This window comes from Choloepus didactylus, chromosome 11, assembly GCF_015220235.1.
Source record: "Choloepus didactylus isolate mChoDid1 chromosome 11, mChoDid1.pri, whole genome shotgun sequence".
Taxonomy (NCBI): Eukaryota; Metazoa; Chordata; class Mammalia; order Pilosa; family Megalonychidae; genus Choloepus; species Choloepus didactylus.
Window position 1 is genome coordinate 39,241,241 of NC_051317.1, and position 22,084 is coordinate 39,263,324.

General features: G+C 41.2%; 1 protein-coding gene across 1 annotated transcript in view; it reads right to left on the minus strand.

The window, feature by feature from the left end:
- DNAH5 (dynein axonemal heavy chain 5) overlaps positions 1-22,084 on the minus strand; it is a 249,075-nt gene that overhangs the window by 221,723 nt on the left and 5,268 nt on the right. Inside the window, exons 2-6 of the mRNA XM_037799237.1 lie at positions 7,517-7,651; positions 5,337-5,421; positions 3,742-3,902; positions 2,888-3,109; positions 597-734 (exon numbers count right to left, since the gene is read on the minus strand). Of these exons, the coding sequence (XP_037655165.1) occupies positions 597-734; positions 2,888-3,109; positions 3,742-3,902; positions 5,337-5,421; positions 7,517-7,651 (741 nt within the window). The remainder of the gene's footprint in view (positions 1-596; positions 735-2,887; positions 3,110-3,741; positions 3,903-5,336; positions 5,422-7,516; positions 7,652-22,084) is intronic.

A 22,084-nucleotide genomic window follows, 5' to 3' on the forward strand; every position in this document is an offset into this window, starting at 1 on the left:
GCCTGTACTACCTTAATGTGTATCCATTTTTAACACTTCAACAAAAATTGTTCTTACCGAGAACTACTTAGTGAGTTTTGATGGGCTTTTGGAGGCCCTGTACTCAGGAAATTTGTTTGCTATTCATATATTCTATAATCTTGGAGCAATATATAACTTGGAAAACCCCCATGCCTTATGTCAATTGATTTTAATTGTGCTTATTTTTTATGTAATATCCACGTTCATTTAGGAATTTTCTGAAAATATTTTTAAGGTTAAATTTCAAGTTCCCTTTTATAGAATATGCTGAATTAGAAAACTCCTTGTACTTCTACAAAAAGTCCTCTCCAAAGTAAATAATAGCTTGAGAAAAAAAGTGGCACAGTGCAGCCTTTTAATTATGTAAATATATAAAGCCATTATTTTCATTTCTTAGAATCCTTGTTATCACTTCTTAGCTAATGATTATAAATGAAAACAGCCTCAATCCTCTCACCTTTTAGGTACTCGTGGTAAAATACTTAAGCAAATGGGAATGACACACGATACATCTTTCTCCATTGTCTAGTTCACTAATGTGGCATCAGAAACTGATGTTCGTTTCTGAAAATTACCTGTTCTGTCTGTTTGATCCATACTTTCATACAAGCCTCTATTTTTTCCAAAGTCTCAGGGTTATTAGCTATCGCTAAGTAATCCATAGGTTCCTTCAGGGTTTTCAATTCAAATATGTCACACTTTTCAAGGTTCACCTAGATAATATGAAAATTACACAGTAAGACTCTGCTTTTTTAAACACACACACACACACACACACACACACACACACACACACATTTGTTCAACTCCTAGGCCTGGAAGGACTTTAAGGGGATGCTCTCATCTAACTACACTGCTCCTTCAAAGATTCCTGAAAGCACCAGGCCAGATCCCTGAATGCACCACCTGAGCATCTGAGCAAACTTCTCAAGATGATTGATTCTGAGGTCAAATTGGGGGCCAAAAAAACAGGACTGAACAAGAGAGAAAATCACAACATCACAGAATCTGGAAATTCATGGGGGACTTGGAAATTATCCAGGCAATTTAGGAAGCCAAAGAGAGTAAGAGGAGCAGCTTCAAGAGATTGATAAAGAGGGTGAAGTTTGGGGGGAGTTGTTTCTTATCTCTTTTTGAAACCAATCAGAGCAAAAGACTCCCGTGTCCTTACCCAACAACATCCTTACAGTTAGCAAGTTCGTTGTCAAACACATACCTAATGTATTTTTAAACACCCATAATAAACTGACTCACAAGATGGATCTTGTTATTTGCTGAGGACATCTTCTTTGTGGTGAAGGTGCACCTGCAAGCCCACCGTGAATCTCAGAATTCAGATCTTAAGTCCAAGCCAGCATTACCAACAGCACAGATAATACTTTTCCCTCAATTGGTTCAGAACCAGCAGGAAGAAATGTGGTTATTTGTCACCCTCAAACTCCAATGTGGTCAAGGAGCCACTTCATGAAGCCCAGCGCCCACCCCTGTGAAATCAAGGTGTACTTTAAATGTGACGGGGGAAGGAGCCGGTCAAGAGTGGGGGGTGCCAGGAGCTGGGTTCACACCCTCTCCCTTAAACCCAGGCGAGGGAGTTCTGCTAGGTGAGGACATGGCCCACAGCTGCACCTGAACGTAACCCTCAACATTTCCCGGTCCTTCACTTGGCTTCCATGTAAAGCCCTGCCAGCCCGGAGCTCCCAGGGCCCTGGAGCCTGGTAATCACCCCCACTCATGCTCAGACCTGACAGTTCCCCTTCTGCTCCATCCACATCAGGCTTCAGAGACACTTCTGTACTTCTAGACCTGCCCTCCCCACTCTGTGTCTTTCAATTGGCTGTACTCCAACAGAACTCTGCAAAGCCCATCACATCCACACACAACTCCACTCCCGTGGGTCTTTGTTATGCCACTCTGCAGCTGGGGGCCTTCCAGCAGCCCCCCATGACTTCACTCATCCTCAGGACCCACCCCAAAGGGTGCAGGCCTCTCCCCAGGGCACCTTCCACTCCCACACCTGCGGCATCCCTGGTTTGATGGGAATGAAGGGAGAATGGGGGTCTGGACCTCAGGAAGCAGCTCTGCCTCCCTCCTCTGTGGGATCTGTCTCACTCCCTTAATACCTCCACTACAACACGAAGTGGACCCAGATGAAAAATGCTGCTTTTTTTCAGTAAGCTGTCATCAGTTTCATTTAGTTCAACGTATCACATCTGACCTGCCTCATAGCTAATTGCAAATATAACTCAGATTTTAGCTGGACTCATCCTGCCCTTGTCTAGATAAAATTTGCTCAACTCTCCCGTCCACATATTGGAAAGCCTAATCCTTAATACCCCCTCCCCACTCTGCCCAATATCCCAATAGCTCTTGTATTCCCCGGAGAGGGGTGAGCATTACCTTGTCATCATTACCAGGGGATCCAGTTCTCCACCTCCCAGGCCTGATCTGGACTCTGTCATCTTCCAGGAGTTTCTTAATCTCAATCTCTCTTTCTCTCTCTCTCTCCCCCCACTCCCCCCCCCCCAACACACACACACACACACACTGACTCACACCCCAGTTCCAAATTCCTCTCCCTCTAGGATGAAAAACCATCAGCATTTCACACCCTTCTCTTCACGGTCCAACATCTAACCTGTGGACATTTTTATGGAACCCCCCAGATGCATTAATCACTATAAACTGTAGAAATTTAGATACAGTCACCACCACCATCCCTCAGGGGGGCAATAAAATTGCTCACAAGATTTGTTTCAAGATTTGCAAGTAGCAAAATTAAGACTACCTAAGAGAAGCGTCACACACTGCACATTGTGATTGTTCACCATCGGATCATTTGTAGAGAAACAGCCTGCGGGTACCTTACCTTCTCTTTCAAGCTCTCCTGTGCGCCGGCCAGGACACTCACGAAGCCTTCCAGGGAGCACAGGAAGTCCTGCCGAATGCTGGCGGCTTCGTGCAGGCCGCTGAGCTCGCCCCAGCCGTGCTGCGTGGCCCTGAGGGCCGGAATGAAGACTTCCGACAGCAAGCGCCGCACGCTGTTTAGCAGACCCCCGTCGGCCGTGTCTAACATATTAAAGCTCACCTCCTGGAAAACGATGAGGAGATCCCGTATGGTTGAAATTATCTCAGATTGCCACATGGAGACTAAGTCATTTCTCAATGTTGTTAATTAACCAAATATCTGATAATTATTATTTTGACAGTCTGGTTTCAGGAGTAAGTTTTATAATACTGTAAATGGCAACCACCAAAATAAAAGCCTAAGATAAATAGAACAGATGTTTACCAGTTTATTTGCTCCAAGCAGATAATGTACCCACGGGGCATGGGGGGAGGACTGGTACAGTTTGTTTTCCACAATAAATAAAGTTATATATCCACTTCTAGAAATCTTATTTTAAACGTATGAAATTTACCATTAAATGTGTTAGGTATACGAATGTTTTCAAAAGATAAGAGCTCGTTGTTATACACACACATACATGCATATAATGTTATATCGATCTTTGTTAATAGATCAAATATTAGCTCCTCTTCCTCAACAGATTAAAGGGAAATGTCCTCTTGTTTGTTACAAATGTTAAAAAAAATATTTCTTTGAAAATACTTTTGGATATGACAGTGATGCAATGGATGTTTCCACCATGAGGGATATTTTCTGCACAATTGGCATGATTTCTGGTAATTCAGGGTAAGTGACTGGTCTCACCCCCTTACCCGGTGGATGTTCTCAGGGGTGATGGGTTTGGAAGGGTCGGTCCTGACGAAAAACACACAAACCCCGGTGAGAGCAACGTCTTTTCCCTCAGTCACAAACACCTTTGGTTTTTTAATCTTTCCAGGAACAGGATTCGCACCTTCTGGAGGGCCAAGTTGTCCTACAAATGCAAAAGGATTTTAGTTTCACAAATGCCATGTGCAGTCCCTGTTGGTTATCACTTGGAAAGAAGTTTACCTGTTAGAATATTGCCATTGCTGAAAGGTCCACGTGCCCTAGACAGGCCCGGGATTCCCACAAGCTCTAGCCTGATGCCTAAAATAATCTCAGAGGATCTGCTTCTTTCCAGATCATAGGTGCTTGTCAAAAATGTGGCCCCAGCTGGGGGAAGGGAAAGATTTAACTTTTGGTCAACTAGGACTGGACATTTTTAGTTTCTGAACTGAGACTATGTTCATAATTTAAAGTGACCATAGGAATTTTATTATCCAAGAACATGCAGAAAAAGAACACAGAATTGCTTGAATTTTAATCTAAGGGCAGAAGAAGACTACCCTCCGAGAGGGTTTGAAGAGAGAATGTGAAACAATAATAAAATTGTGTTCATTCTCATATCCCACGAGGCTTTCTTGCTAAGTCTATGACCTAATTGTGAAGGTCATTTTTCACCCAGTGCACAGGTCATGGATGAACTTAACATTTCATTTGAGATTGTGTCTTGCAATCTGGCATAGAAATCAATATTTCCATCTTGTTTTGGTTTTTTCCCTCAAAATGTTATGAACTTGGTGAGGACAAAACATCAAATTTATGGCTTTGGGGAAATGCCAGTCATTTAGAGTATACATGCATAATTTCTTACATGTTTAAACAAAGAAGCACAGTCTTAGTATATACCAAGAGCAATGACTGTTTTCCCTTTTTCAAAAGGGTCATAAAAGGATATATATGATATTTTAATGTAATCATAAAATATCTCTTTATGTCCCTGGTTTGTCCTTTAAAATTATATTAATCCACTTGAAAGTAGAATGGTATATGCCAGTTGAATCCACACCAAGATTTGCAAGTTTTTCTGAAGTGAAAATGACTAAACCTGTCATTCAATATTACTAATTTAAATCACAGTCATCCAAAACGAAACATAATGTGATATTTAACCGGAGAACAAGTGTTACACTTATTGGCAATGATTCCTATGTTAAAAAGAAATAGTGCCTATATAGACCAGAAACAGATACCATAAGAAGTTCTAGAACTTGAGTATATAGATTGAATTAGCATATAAGAAAGGGAAGTCTCTAAATATAAACTATTTTATTATTCCCCTATTGCCAGCACAGCCTGAGAGGGGAAACAAAACATCTCAAATAAAGCTGGGATGAAAACCCACTGTTATCTGTCCTCTTTCTTCAGGTTGGAAACAGAAAGTCTTATACCAGGCATGGTCCTCGACATCCCCTGCTCCCCACCTCACCCCCCAAAGGTGAAAGAGTAAGAGTCATGGTCAGTTTTCATGGCACCTTCTGCTTCATGCTACCCTCAGATAAATCAAATGACACATTTTGGGTTATGTCACACTAAATTGGGGTACCTGTTTCTGCTACCTCCACATCCTGGTAGTAAAACATGAGGTGACGGAGTCCACCAGCCGCAAAAAGTTGATCAATTCTTTCAATCTGGGAAAAAGAAAAGGCAAGTTAATGACTTATACTGACTTAGAAACAGCATTTAAATCAGCATTCAGAGAATTAGAAAGTAAAATTTACTATAATCTTTCGTATTCAGATAATACTGCATCTAATGCATCCTATATAGAAGACAACATATTTTTTCCGCATAGAAACCATGAAACAATTTTAATATGTCTTTAATATCCCTCGCAAGATGAAAGATTTAATTCAAAAAAGTAATTCAATTAATCATAGAAATATTTGCTGTGTATCCATATTTAAAAAGGGATTGTCCCTCCATTTTTGCTCATTTCCTAAAGTGTTGAGCTGTTGAAATCAGATGTGAACATAGATGTGTTTCATTTTTAGACAACTGCAGATCAGAAAGAGAGAAAATCTTTCAAAATACAGTCTAACATACGAGAGATAATTAATAATAAATTTTAATAATCACTGAAAATTGCCATGAGGACACACATGACTATGGAATACTCTTTCCAGTAACAACCTAAAACTTAGTCCCCTCCATAAGGTTCTGCCAACTGCCCGGCTACCATTTTAAACAGTCAATAGCAGAGTTTTGAACTCGTGCAGGAGAAAAAAGATAAAATTTAACCTGAAAACTTAAGTGTAAAAATAAGCCCCTTCCAAATTCCACCATGCAAACTGCCCTAAGTCCTTTGGTAAGGTTCACTGATTGAGGATGCTATGGGGACAAGTAGAGTGGACTCATTGAGGTTAATTTCTGAGCCAAGAACCTGGTGAAGGAGATTCTTCCATTGTGGACACTGTTAAAACTCCTTCCTTCCTAACCCTGCTTGTGAGCCTGAGCCAGGCTGTTTTCTTGAAACCTCCAGACTCTGAGACTCCTGGGATCTGGGGCTACCTAGGGTTCTGAACTTTCATCCATTTATCCATCCCCATTATCCATCCAGATGTCTGACTTGGTAAGCATGGTGGAGTAACAGTTCAGCATTTCACCTCTGGAATAATCTCCCTGAGTATGAATCAGCTTTGTGACTCTGTCTCCCATGTCTCCATCTTGGGGAAATAAATATTATGGAACTCCTGGCATTGTGACAATGAAATGAGACCATAAATGTGCATCACTTAGAACAGGAGCTGACACTAAGTATAAGCTCCAAGGAGGAGGAGAAAAAGAAAAGGACATTCCCTTGACTCCTGATTGATACATCCCTTAGTTATCCACACTTAATTGTCCCCCTGACTCCTGTTTACCCAAGAGTGGCCCAGCAAGAAGGAACCAAGCCAGTGGTGTCTGGGATCTGGCTCGTACTGGCTCATGAGAGTCCACTGCACTTCATTCCCTACTCCACATGCAGCGACATCACATGGATAGCTTGGAATCGGCCATGACAGGAGTATTTACACAGTCCGGTGAGTCAGCAAACGCTTTAAACCACTGCTCCTCCCCTGCGCAACACTGACCAACCTACCCCTGAAAAGCATTATCAGCAGCAAAGAGCCCCTGTCAACAAAGGAGGCTTTTTTCTTTTTTTCATGTCAATTAGTTTAAAAAAAAAAACCTTCAGGAATCATCACAAGGCTCCTGATATGCCTTCCTCGTTGCCCAGGAAATTATATCATCCCATATTTTGGCTTTGCCAATCCAAAGTTAAATGACCAAGCAAATCAGACCCCAGGTTTTGGAAGGTAATTACTGCAGAAAAGAAAAGTCAAGGTCAGGAACAAAAGAAATCATTTTCAGCTGCCCAAAATCAAGGCCAGGAAACTACAGCGCAGCTCAGGCTTCCAGGTTAGAAATGGATGGACCTAAAAAGCTAAGTCAGCCGCTGGAAGGAGATTCTGTTCCCCAACCTCAGGTTCCAAAATGGCATCTGCAACCAGCCTCATTGGATGGAGAAGGATGCAGACGCTGGCAACAGAATCATGGAATTCAAATGATGATTGCAAGTGCCCCATTCAACATGGAGAGCTGGAGAGCCCTCAGCTCTTTCTGCTGCCACCGGAACAGAGTCTCAATGGGTTCCTGTCCATGTAAAAAGAATGTACCCCCCACACACCAAGGCACGGCCATGCCCTCCACAACCAAGTCAAGAGGAACCCAAATGCGGCGCACCTGATTCCCCTCAAGGATGGCATCCTCCACTTCAGTTTTGTTCAGGTCCACGCAGGAAGCTACAATCCCAAATAAGTAGTCATGCCGACCATCCAAACGAGCCTGCTTGGCTTCCTTCTCTTCCTTCAGTCTTTGCTAAAAGAAAGGAACAAAAATGTCAGGTGGCAACTGCTGTTGCCAAGTGGATTTATTTTGTAATAATTTCATATTATTGTTGTTGTTTCAAGTCTTTAGTATCCAGATGATAGACAGCTAAATGGTACCAGATTTCAGTACTACTATTTTTAGAAATAATGCCATTTTTACTATGAAAAAAATACGTTCTCATTGTTTTAAAATGGCCTAATACAAATAAGGCAATGAAAGAAATAAAAACCAATTGCCATCCAGAAGTATCACTGTTATTTTGTTCTAAATCTTTACAGACTTATTTCTAAGCATATATAAAATTTAACATGCACACACAGAGACAATATTCCCATTTTTATAAAAATGTTCCTAAACTAACAATATTCTTTATACTTTCTCACATATTCAGCATTTGTCTACAAGTTCATATCTGGGCTTGAAATTAATTTCTTAATATCACTGCTTACTTTTTTTATTTTATTTTGAAATAAATTCAAAGTTATATGAATAGTTGCAAAAACAATACTAGCCCCATACACAGAATTCCATCATACCCTGACCCCCCTCCCCCGATAGCTCAATCCACCAACTTTAACATGCTGTCACATCACTATTTCTTTCCCTCCCTCCCTCCCTCCCTCGCTATCTATCATCAATCAAATATTTCTCTGTCTTCTGAACATATGAGAGTTAGCTGCACACATCCTTGAACATACACTATAATTCATGTATGTACTTCCCATGAACAAGAACGTTGTTTTATGTAATTTCATTAAGTGCAGCTAAGAAGTATAAGAGATTCAACAATGATACAATGCTTACATTCTATATTTCCTTTTCCTTATGTCTCAACTGTGTCCCTTCGAGCCACCTGTCCTCCACCCTCCAATCCCATCCAAGTTCATCCTTAGCATTCAATTGTCGTCTAGTTAGACTCTTTTTTTTTTTTCCTTTTTTCAACTGTGGAAACATATATACAGACTAAATCTTCCCATTCCACCCCCTCCCTATCCTTCCATTAGCAGGATTAATCACATTTAGAATGATGTTATGCTCTTTCCCACCATCCATTGCTAGAAATTTGCCTTCACCTCAAACAGCAACCCTATACTCCTTTCTTAACTTCCCATTGCCCCTTCCCCCATTTCTCTTAACCCAAACTCGAATTTCATCTCTATGGTTATATTCTCTGATAATTTCTTTGTGCTTACTGTGGGGCTTAAAATTAACCTCTTAAATCCCTATCACTCTTGTTTTTCTTTGATACCACCTTCACTTCAATAGGACATGTAAACTATATTCCTATACTCCTTCATTCCCCTACCTTTATATAGTTGTCTAAAATTACATATTTTACATTGAGTTCAAAACCACTGATTTGTCCTTAGAGTTTGTGTATTTTTTATCATGTAGGAAGTAAATAGTGGAGTTATAGTTCAAAAATTATTGACTTCTATTTGTATTCTATTGTGTTTGGAGAATGTGCTTTGAGTATATTCAATTTTTTTTTTTTTAATTTCTTGAGGCTTGTTTTATGTCCCAGCTTATGGTCCCTTCTCGAGAAAGATCTGTGATCACTAGAGAAAAATGAGTGTCCTGGTGATTTGGGATGTAAGGTACTATATATGTCTGTTAAAACTCTCTATATCTCTTTCTCCTTTCTTTGTCTCTCTGTTGGTAGGGCTTCCTTTAGAATCTGAAGTAGGGCAGGTCTTTTATTGGCAAAGTCTCTCAGCATTTGTTTGTCTGTGAAAAATTTAAGCTCTCCCTCAAATTTGAAGGAGAGTTTTGCTGGATAAAGTATTCTTGGCTGGAAATTTTTCTCTCTCAGAATTTTAAACATGTCATGCCACTGCTTTCTCGCCTCCATAGTGGCCACTGAGTAGTCACTACTTAGTCTTATGTTGTTTCCTTTGTATGTGGTGAATTGCTTTTCTCTTGCTGCTTTCAGAACTTGCTCCTTCTCTTCAGTATTTGAGAGTCTAATCAGAATATGTCTTGGGGTGGGTTTATTTGGATTTATTCTATTTGGAGTTTGCTGGGCATTTATGCTTTGTGTATTTATATTGTGTAGAAGGTTGGGGAAGTTTTCCCCAACAATTTCTTTGAATACTCTTTCTAGACCTTTACCCTTCTCTTCCCCTTCTGGGACACCAATGAGTCTTAAGTTTGGACGTTTTATTTTATCTATCGTATTCCTGAGATCCATTGCGATTTTTTCAATTTTTTTCCCCATTCTTTCTTTTGTTCTTTCATTTTCTGTTCTGTGGATTTCTAGGACACTGAGATGTTGTTCAGCTTCCTCTAGTCTTGTATTGTGAATATCCAGAGTCTTTTTAATTTGGCCAACAGTTTCTTTTATTTCCATAAGATCTTCTATTTTTTTATTTACTCTTGCAATGTCTTCTTTATGCTTTTCTAGTGTGTTTTTTATGGCGCTTATATCCTGGGCTATGGTCCTCTTGATGTCCTTTAAATCCTTTGCCATGTTTTCGTTCTTTGATTGAAGTTCTTTAATTAAATTTGTGAGGTATAACGTTTCTTCCGAAATCTTGATTTGTGTGTTTGGAGCTGGATTCTCCATATCATCTGGTCTTATCATGTGCATTAAGATTTTCTATTGTTTTTGGCCTCTTGGCATTTGTTTTGCTTAATAGGGTTCTTTCAAGTTGTATCAATAAAAAAAGGGATATCGATCTAATTTTTCAGAGACACAGTTTGGTGACATACACTTTCTCTAAGTAACCAGCAGATGGCATTGGTGAGCCACGTATATCCCTCCAGTCAGTTCTCGCATAGTGAGGGGGAATGATTGTTGTGTGTTCAGTTGGAGAGCTCAGCCTGGGAGCGCCACTGGAGTCGCCCGCCCTGAATGTGGGGTGTGCGCACGGGTGGCCAGGGAGGAAGGGCAGCTCTCTCTCCGTGTCCCCTAAACTACCAGATTTGGCGTAGCGCCCCTGGGTTCTCCGAGCGGATATCCCCTCCCAGCCGCGATCCTCCCTCAGCCGAGAGAACATGCCGTGCTACGTCATCAGTGTGCACCATCCCTCTAGGGAAGCCCTGGGCCGCTGGGCTGTGCTGCGGGGCTCTCAGCTCGTTTCAGAATACAGAGTGTGTGAGGCTGTCTTTACTGCAATGCCTTGTGGGCTGAGAGCAGCTGAGGTTTTCTCCACAGAGAGAGAGCGAGAGACAGAATATTTCCCCCGATTCTCCCAAGGTCAGCCATCACCAAAAGCCTCTGTCTGCTTGTTGAGGATTCGCTGTCTGTATTGAGCAGTGATTATTAAAACCTCACTTGGGGCTGTGCTGAGAAAGTGCACGGCATGGCTTCCATGAGGGAGGGGCTCCCGGCTCTAGGTTCTCGGCTCTCAGCGCGGGTCCGCAATTTTACTTACAGATATTATGCTGTGATCTCGGGCACTCCTCCCAATTCATGTAGGTGGATGTTGAGTGTACTGTCATGTTTGTCTCCCCGCTACCATTCCAGGTTATTTACTGGTTTTTTGTTCATTTATGAATTGTTCTGGGGGAGACTAAGTCTTCCACTTCTTTCTATGTCGCCATCTTCCCAGAATCCCCCACTTACTTTTTAACTATTGATTATTATTTACAATAATAAGGCATGTTCAGTATAACCAATGTTGGCGGTTTGAAGCCTGTCTTTTCATATCATTCTCCATGCTCATACAAACATTTGCAAGCATATGCATGTGTACACATTTAAACTATGTTATAAAATTTTTTCATGCATATTCTCCTTAATAATACATCACAGATTGTCTTTCCAATTTTCATGCATAACAACTGTAAAACATTCTACAATATGATATACCATACTTTATTCAACATTTTGTCTTTGATGAATGTGGTGGTTTGGAGCCATGTACCCTAAGAAAACATGTTCTTAAACTTAATCCATTCCTGTGGGTGTGAACCCATTGTAAGCAGGACTTTGTGATGAGGTTACTTCAGTTAAGGTGTGGCCCAATTGAATCAGGATGGATCTCAATCCTGTTACTGGAGTCCTTTATAAGCAGAATGAAAGTCAAATATATAGAGAGAGCACCACGGGAAGCAGGAAGCTGAACCCAGAAGAGACAAGAGAGGTCAGAAGAGGCTGCCACGAGCACTGTCGTGTGACAGAGGAGCCAAGGACCAAGGATCACCAGCAGCCAGCCCTGGAATGCCACAGTCTTCTGGGAGAAAGCATTGTCTTGATGATACCTTGATTTGGACTTCTTCTAGCCTCAAAACCATAAAGCCAATAAATTCCTGTTGTTTAAGCCAACCCATTACATGGTATTTTCTTTAGCAATGAGGAAACTAAAACAATGAACATCGAGCTTTCATACCATTTCTTAAATTAAGTACATTCCCCTTAATGCCAATCAGTGGCTCTTATTTGGAAAAGGAGACATGTCTCCTCTGGACACCTTCTTTTATTCAACCAACAGTTATTAAACCCTGAATATACACCAGTACTATAGAGGCAAACACTACCCAGAAACCTCAGAAAAGCTCCCAGTCTGGCTGAGATGATGTCAGCATAAAATGTAAAAATGACAGAATGACATGATGATTGTTGTGGGTCAGAGAAGGGGCTTCCAAGAGGATCTCCTACTGCAGCCTGGGTTTATAAAGGTCTAAGGGTAAGGATGCCAGGAGAACTTTCAGGAGGAGGTAGCTCAAGCCTGGAGTCGAAGGAAGGATGGCCACACCCTGGGATAGAAAAATTTCTGCAAGGGCAAAAGCCAAGAGACATAAGAAAGCATAGAACATTCCGGAAATCACAAGGCACCCAGAATGGCTGCACTAGAGTAGATAGAACCTAACGGGGTAGGAGAAAGGAGTCAGTCACGTATATTTTGTGGGTCACATTAGAAAGTTTAAACTTTACTTGAAGTTGATGGAGAATCATTGATGAGTTTTAAATCAGGAGAGAGATATGATTAGCTATCTATGCAGTATAGGAAAAAATCAGTCATTCTAACAGCAGTATGGAAGGTGGACTGGAGGGATGCAAGACTAGAGACAGGAAGGCCAGTCGGTGGACGATGGTGGCAGTCCCAAAGACTAAGGATGCTTCAGGAGCAGCGGGTTGAAGCAACATAACCACGAGTTGGGCTGTGGGATGTGTTGGGATTCAGGAGTCTGTCAATACACAAGCAAACAGACAGTTGGAAACTTGGGTTTAGAGCTCAAGTTGAAATTAGATCACAAATATAGATACAGATGCGAGGTTAGTCGACCTCAGCATTATCGATGTTATGGATAATTCTTTATGGTGGAGGGCTGTCTGTGCATTGTAAGATGTTTCACAGCATCTTTGATCTCTACCCACTTGATGCCAATAGCAACTCCTTCCACAGATGTGACAACGAAATTGTCTCCAGACATGGTCAAATGTACCCTAGTTAGCAAAATCATCCCTGATTGTGAACTACAGAGATGATCATGTAAACACAGACATAGACATAGACACAGACATAGACACAGACACAGATACAAACACACAGACATAGACAAATAAGTCTATCAAGATGAAAACTATAATATGAATGGTGTCTTTGGGGTAGTGCAGTGCACAACCTGCACAACTATGTCATCAGTCCTTCATCCAATTGTTGGTATGTGCATAGTAATTGTTCAATAAGTATTGGTCAAATGAATAAATTGATCAAAGCTTAAACTATATGTGTGGATATAGTAGTCTAAAAAAGATACGAAGAGGCAGGGCAAGATGGCGGCATAGAGAGGAGTGGAAGCTAAGTAGTCCCCCTGGAACAACTACAAAACACCAGAAACTACTAGTAAATAACCCAGAATAACTGCAGGGGGACAAACGAGACCATCCACTCATCATACACCAACCTGAATTGGGAGGAATGCCCGAGAACACAGCATAAAATCTGTAAGTAAAACCTGTGGATCCAAGTGGTGAGACCCCCCTCCCCTATAGCCCAAACTGCAAAGCCTCGTGGTGCCAGAGAGAAGCTCTCTCCCAGGAAGCGAATATAGCTCAGCAGAGCTCCAACTGGGGTTTTAAGTAGCAAGTGTGAACTGCTCACTACAGGTACGCATCCCCAAAAAACAGACAGAGGCTTTGGGTGACGACTGACCTTGGAGAGCCGGAGGATCGCCTTGGACTAGGTCCGAAGGGGACTATCTGTTTCTTTTTCGGCTCAGTGGAGAAAGCCCCAGTCATTTTCAGTTTCCAGGGCTGTGACTCAGGGAAGGGTGGAGACAGCACAAGCAGAGAGCGAGACCATTGATATGCTAATGACCTCCACCTTGGGGGTCTGTCTTCTCTAGGAGGAAAGGGGTGGGGCCCTTTCCATTCAGAACCAGACCCCAGAGCCTGGGGGAACACAGCCACACCTCCTCACACCAGTCAAGAATTGTAGGCTAACAGGCATCACCTGCTGGGCAGAAAAGCACAGTGACCTGAGGCATCACAGGGTGGAGCAATTTTCTAAGACACACCCTCAGGGAAACCAGATACTGAATATTTCTTCCCTCTGGGACCTGAGCCTGTTCTGGTCTGGGAAAACCTGATTTGGATAACCAAGGAAACCATGCCTAGACAACAGAAAATTACAACCTACACTAAGAAAAGCAAAGTTATGGCCCAGTCAAAGGAACAAACATACACTTCAACTGAGATACAGGAATTTAAACAACGAATGCTAAATCAAATCAAAAAGTTTAGAGAAGATATTGCAAAAGAGATAGAGGCTGTAAAGGAAACACTGGGCATATATACGGCAGAAATCAAAAGTTCAAAAAAACAACTAGTAGAATCTATGGAAATGAAGGGCGCAACACAGGAGATGAAAGACACAATAGAAACATACAACAGCAGATCTCAAGAGGCAGAAGAAAACACTCAGGAACTGGAGAACAAAACACCTGAAAGCCTACACGCAAAGGAGCAGATGGAGAAAAGAATGAAAAAATATGAGCAATGTCTTCAGGAACTCAAGGATGAAACAAAGTACAATAACGTACGTATCACTGGTGTCCCAGAAGGAGAAGAGAAGGGAAAGGGGGCAGAAGCAATAATAGAGGAAATAATTAATGAAAATTTCCCATGTCTTATGAAAGACATAAAATTACAGAACCAAGAAGCACAGCGTACTCCAAACAGAAGAGATATGAATAGGCCTACGCCAAGACACTTAATAATCAGATTATCAAATGTCAGAGACAAAGAGAGAATCCTGAAAGCAGCAAGAGAAAAGCAATCCATTACATACAAAGGAAGCTTAATAAGACTATGTGCAGATCTCTCAGCAGAAACCATGGAGGCAAGAAGGAAGTGGTGTGATATATTTAAGATACTGAAAGAGAAAAACCGCCAACCAAGAATCCTATATCCAGCAAAGCTGTCCTTCAAATATGAGGGAGAGCTCAAAATATTTTCTGACAAACAGACAATGAGAGACTTTGTGAACAAGACACCTGCCCTACAGGAAATACTAAAGGGAGCACTACAGGGTGATAGAAGACAGCAGTGCGTGGTTTGGAACACAATTTTGGGAGATGGTAGCACAACAATGTAAGTACACTGAACAAAGGTAACTATGAATACGGTTGAGAGAGGAAGGTGGGGAGCATGTGAGACACCACAAGAAAGGAGGAAAGATAAAGACTGGACTGTGTAACTTAGTGAAATCTAGAGTATTCAACAATTGTGATAAAATGTACAAATATGTTCTTTTACGAGGGAGAACAAGCAAATGTCAACCTTGCAAGGTGTTAAAAATGGGGAGGCATTGGAGGGATGCAATCAGCATAAACTAGAGACTGTAACTAATAGAATCACTGTATTATGCTTCCTTTAATGTAACAAAGGTGATATACAAAGGTAAATGCAGTAAGAGGGGGGGATAGGGGAGGCATGTTAGACACTTGACATTGGTGGTATTGTCTGATTCTTTATTCTACTTTGATTTAAGGTTGTTTTTCCTTTTGCTGATTCCTAGCTGTCATTTTTTTTTTCCTCTTTCTTTTGCCTCTCTACCTTCTTTGACTCTCCCTCCTGCCTTGTGGAAGAAATGTAGATTCCCTTATATAGATAGTGGTGAAGGTGGTGAACGCATAAATGTATGACCATGCAGAGAACCATCAATTATTTACTTGGGATGGAATGTATGGTGAGTGAACAAAACCATATTAAAAAAAAAAATGGGTTGATGACAAAACCTCGAGGGCAATACACTAAGTGAAATAAGCCAGACACATAAGGACAATTATTGCAGGGTCTCACTGATAGGAACTAATTATAATATGTAAACTCACAGACATGAAATATAAGGTACCAAGATATAGGACGAGGCTTAAGAATGGGGAGTGGTTGCTTAGTATGAGCAGAATGTTCAATTAGGATGAACTTAAATGTTTGGAAATGAACAGGGGTTTTGGTAGCAAGATGTGAGAATAACTAACAGCACCGAATGTTGTGTGAATGAGGTGGAAAGGGGAAGCTCGGAGTCATATATGTCACCAGAAGGAAAGTTGGAGGTCAAAAGATGGGAATGTATAAAACTGAATCCTATGGTGGTTAATGTCCATGATCAACTGTACAAATACTAGAAATCGCTTCCATGAACCAGAACAAATGTATGACAATACAATTAGAAGTTAATAATAGAGGGGCATATAGGGAAGAACTATATACCTATTACAAACTATATACTACAGTTAGTAGTATTTCAACATTTTTTCATAAACAGTAACAAATGTACTGTATCAATACTACGAGTCAACAATTGAGGGGGGTTGGTTAGGGATAGGGGAGGATTAGAGTTTCCTTTTCTTTTTTTCTTTTTTCATCTTTCACTTTATTTCTTGTCTGGAGTAATGAAAAGTTTCTAAAAATTGAACAAAAATTAAGTGTGATGGATACACAGTTGTATGAGAGTACGCAGGGGCAAGTGATTGTACATGTTGGATCTCTGGATAATTGTATGGTATCTGAACAATCTCAATAAAAATGAAAAAAAAAGCCATTGATTGTACAGTTTGGATGGATTGTACGGTATGTAAATGCATCTCAATGAAACTGATTTAATAAATGTTGATAAATTGATAAAAAAAAAAAGATATGAAGAATGAAAAGAGGGAGGGGAAGAACCTTGGGAGGAGCACGGAGGTAAAGAGCAAAGGGAGAAGGCTGAAGATGAGTGGGGAGAGAGGTAGAAAGGAAAACACCAGAGAGCAGCATCAAAAAACCACAGGGAGTAGCCAACAGTGCTAAATGGATTGGTTTGGACAAATAGGATATCCTTAATGATTGGGATAGATTGTGTTTTCAAGATGGCTGCAACATCTCAGGTGTTATCTTGCAATGTGACCATGTCCCTACCCTATTAAGAGAGGGACAATTTCCCCGCCCCTTAAATTTGTGCTAGCACTGTGAGCAGGTTTGACCAACAGACTGTGGAAGGAAGTGACACTGTGAAACTTCCTAGGCTAGTTCTTTAGAGAACTTATGATGTTGTGCTTGGAATGCTCCCTCAGAATCCAGCCACATGTTGTGAGCTGTCCAAGCCACATGGAGAAACCATATGGAAGAGAACCAAGCATTCTGGTCCACAGCCCATGGGAGCCATGTGAGTGAGTGAGTGAGTGAGCAACCTTGGACGTTCCAACCTAGTTGGGCCCCCAGATAACCGCCACCCAACCAATATGACGTGAAGTGGAAGAACTGCTCAGCTGAGCCAGTCACCCTCAGAATCGTGAGAGATTAAATAGACGGTTGTTGCTTTAAGCCACTACGTCTTGGTGTGGTTTGTCGTGCAACAGTAGATAACCAAAAGAGTGTTCTTCATTAGAATAATTTCTTTGGTTGGACATAAAGCACATGGATGTGGACTAAGAAAAGAATGGGAAAAGAGAAATAAAGATACTGAATATAAATTACTCTTTATAAAAAGTGTCTGTAAAGGAAAAGGTTATGGTGCTAGAAGAGGAGAAAGTTGAGCATTTCAGAGTGATTGGAAAGTCACTGATAGATCTATATTATTTGCATCAGTTTTTCAGAACCTGAAGGAAAGAATTAGTAGTGGGGGGGTGACGTTTAAAAACAAATAAACCATCTATGCATTTTCTTGCCATTTTTCTAAAGGAGCTAACATAGATCCTGACAAAAAGTATATTTTCCATTAATGTCAAGGAAGAGTAAATTTAAATCTCTCTCCAAGTGCCACTAAAACCAGGAGGATGTTTTGAAGTGTTTTCTGTCTTCCTGGCAGGGAGGAATACAAAAGCTTTTCTCAAGGTGATCCTCTGAGTTTGCACTAAATGTCTTCAACAGCTTGAGCACACAGTGAGCAATCAAGAGAATGAGGAATCCAGTAAAAAGCAAATAAATAGGGAATTCTGGTTATCCAAACAGAAATAAGAGATGAAGAGAGCCAGGTAAGAGTCCAGATGTGAGGCAGCTGAAGACTGCCAAGGAAAGTAGAAATTTAAATAAAATTCTGCACAACAACTCATTACTCTATGACCTTATTTTTTAAGATTCCAAAGGCAAAAAATATTCTAGTGGATGAAAGCAGTAGGTGTTAAAACAGAACACTAGTTATTCTATTTTTACTTAACTATCACAGAGGGAAAGAAGCTTCCAAAATAGTTGTATTATACAAAGCAAATTCTCAACATGTTTCTAAAGTAAATATTTTGGGAGCTATATTAATTTAAAAGCATATTAAGCATTGAATATGTTCTTACTTAAACCCATTCTTCTGTCACCTAAAGAAAAATAACATGAAGCAAACCCTAGTGCCACATAGATGAAAAACCATAATGTTTATCAGTATCGACTTTCATTGCCAGTTCATCAGTATCGTCTTTCATTGCCTTACATTAAGGTATCCTAGAACAGTAGAGGGATTTTTGTTTGTTTTTCAATACCACAAAAATTCAATAGTGTCAAACAAATATTTAGTGATCATATCTGTGCACTGTCCAACTATAAACTCAAAGCTGCAGCTTTCTGGCTGCTAGGGAACTGCAGCAACAAGCAGTCAGATGACTAACTGGAGACGGCTTGCCCCACGGGCCTTTGAAAGGTCCAGGACACTGGGAGGTCTGAGGGCAGAGTGGGATAAAGAAGGCAGGAGGCAAGTTATGTAATGATTTTTTTACGCATCCTATTAAAATTGTGCATTCCATGAGGAAGCATCAACCCATGGGAGTGGGGAAGATGGCCAGAGACTTACTCAGTATCCAAGAAAATCTAGAGCAGTCTTAAAGCATTTCTGCAATTTGGTGGCCGGGTATGCAATTACCACCAAGGTTGGGAGAGTGGCTGATGTGCTACATCACCAGAAACAAGCACTGCCTCCAAGGCGGGACAATTTCAGGTAGACAAATTAGCAATGAGGTCAGAATGGAGACATGGGTTCTAGTCAATTAGTCTGTCATAAACTAGTCAGGGTTCAATTTCCTCAAATCCAAAACTGAAGTGTTGGACTGCATGACAGCTAACACCTGTTCCTTCTCTAACATTTGGACTACTTCTCATCAGTTCAAAAGTTACTACAGACAACACTGGTGATGGTAGCACAACATTGTGAATGTGATCAACAGCACTGAATTATACATGTGAAAGTGGTTAAAGGGGGAAATTCTAGTTCATATATATGTTACTAGAACAAAAATTTAAAAAAAAACAGAACTGTACAACACAGTGAACCCTATCATAAATGACAAACTATATTTAATAGTACAATTATAAAAGTGTTCTCTCATGAATTATAATAAATGTACCACACTAAGGCAAGGTGTTAATGATAGGATGGTATATGGGAGCTCTGTACTTTAGTATTTATGCATGCTATTTCTGTAAAGTTAATATAGACAACAGACTTGAGTTTTAAAAATCTCAATGAAGACCCAGTGCCATGTGCTTTCATAGTAAAGCTCTGTGGCTTTTTCTCATAACAAACCCATGCTTACGATTTTTTATTATATTCTGCAGAAATAAAGCCTGAGTCTACATGTTCATATACACAAACCGTGTGTGAACAACAGCATAATGTAAGTCTTCCTTTTTGGTCCTAGGACAATAATCCCCAACTATATGAGAGACCCTCCCCAACCCCTAAGACATCTACTTAAATGAGGATAAAGGTCTCAACTTGAAAAATGTTTGTGAAGATTAAACTGGGTGCAGTCTTGGGATAACACTAAGGCAAAATCAGTGCTTTAGCTAAAACGGTATGACCAGGGCTTTGACTCTGAGCATCAAAATAAGGATGGAACAAAACTTTTTAGTAATGAATTTGTTTAATTGTACAAATGTTTAAGCTCCTTCCACTTTTAGAATGCCAAGCCTTGTTAGCAGATTAGCCCCAATCCAGGCCCACCCCAATGCCCCAACTGGCAGCCAGCAGGAGGGGCTGAGGGAGGGGGCTGCCAGGCCTATGGGGGAGGGGAGGAAGGAGAGGGCTGCCAGGCCTATGGGGGAGGGGATGGAGGAGGGGGCTGCCAGGCCTAGGAACCACTTTGTGCGTGAGCAGGGACACGCTCCTCAAACTACCTGAATGCATCAGGGTACATGTTACGCTGTTTGCCCAGGTGCATTACCAGCTATGGATCTGCTGTTTACTAATTGTTTTGAATTAAATCATGTCCCCCACAAAGACACTTTCGAGTCCTAACCCCCAGCCCCATGGATACTGAATCCATTTGCAAGCAGGATCTTTGAAGATGTTAGTTAAGAGGAGGCTTAAAGGGAATGAGAGAGGGCCCTAATTCAATATGACTGGCATCCTTTAAGCAAAGCAAATTTGGATGCAGTCAGTAGCAGTCAGATGGGGAGAGAGACAGCCATGCCACACAGAGATTGCATCACTCGTGGCCAGCACACCACTACCAGAACACTATAGACTTCAGAGAAAGCGTTATCCTGCCAACACCTCGATTTTGGACTTCCAGCTTCTGTGAAGGAAGCCAGTAAATGAACCGTGAGACGATAGATTTCTGTTGTTTAAGCCAACCAATCTATGGTATTTGTTACAGCAGCCCTGGCAAACTAAGACACTAGTCATCATTTGCCAACTAAGCATTGATTTAATCTTCAAAAAAGCCTTATCAAATAGACAGTATTGTCTCCACATAAGGAAATCAAAATTATGAGCCATTAAATAACTTTCCCAAGAGCACATAGCTAAGTAAGTGGCAGAGCTAGGAATCAAATCATGGTGTACCCACAGGACCAGACCAAGACACAGGGGATCCCAGGCAGGCAAACAATTTTGTACCCATTCAAATTGATAATCTATAGAGATTTTTCCTTTATTTCCAATCAAGGGCGTTATGAAAGGCACTCCAGGGGGAGGCCCCATATAGATCACATGGGCTAGGTAAGGAATTGTCAATGGAGACCTGAATTAAGGGGGGGGTGGTCTTTGAATTACAGTTGAAACTTCTTGTCCTAATAACCAAGTAAGTGCCTTTGTGATTTCACTTTGACTGTCAATATCAATCTCAAGTGCATAGATATGTAATTACTTGATAAGAACATAGTTTCAAGGAGGTCAAGGACATAAGTTTGATCATCTCAGGCCAGTTAGCTTCACTCTGTTCCACTGTCTCCAATGGTGGATGAATCAGGGCAAATCCACCCATTTTTATGAGTTATGCCAGTGATACTTCAGTGCTGGTATGCATGCCCCATGCCCAGCCCTCCCACCCCATTCCTGCATCTCCAGTAAATGGTAACTCCTCACCCCATTCCACTCCTAAAAGTGCCCGGGAGGTAGGTTCCATGTTTGGGCAGTTGATGGGCTGGGCTCCACACTTCTCCCAACTTGCTGAGGCTTCTATCTGCACAACTTCGCTTTTATCTGAATTATACTGTATTCACCACGTCCTCATGGGATGCCTTTCCACAGGGAAGTTAGTGGGGAGAACAATGGGTTCTCCAGCTGTTCCGGTTTGCTAATGCTGCCATTATGCAAAATACCAGAAATGGATTGATTTTTACAAAGGGGGTTTATTTAGTTACAAAGTTACAGTCTTGAGGCCATAAAGTGTCCAGATGAAGACTTCAACACAAGTATACCTTCACTGAAGGAAGGCCATTGGTGTCCGGAAAACCTCTGTTAGCTAGGAAGGCACATGTCTGGCGTCTGCTCTGGGTTCTGGTTTCAAAATGGCTTTCTCCCTGGATGCTTCTCTCTAGACGTCTGGGGGTGTTCTCCTAGTTTCTCCCAGACAAACTCTGGACTAGAAAAGTCTACTTTTAATGGCCATCTCCAAAATGTCCCTCTCAGCTCCTTCTGCCTGAGCTCTTATAGGGCTCAAGTAAACTAATCAAGACCCATGCTGAATGGGTGGGGCCACACCTCCATGGAAATTATCTAATCAAAGTTATTACCTGCAGTTAAGTGGGTCACATCTCCATGGAAACAACCTAATCCAAAGATT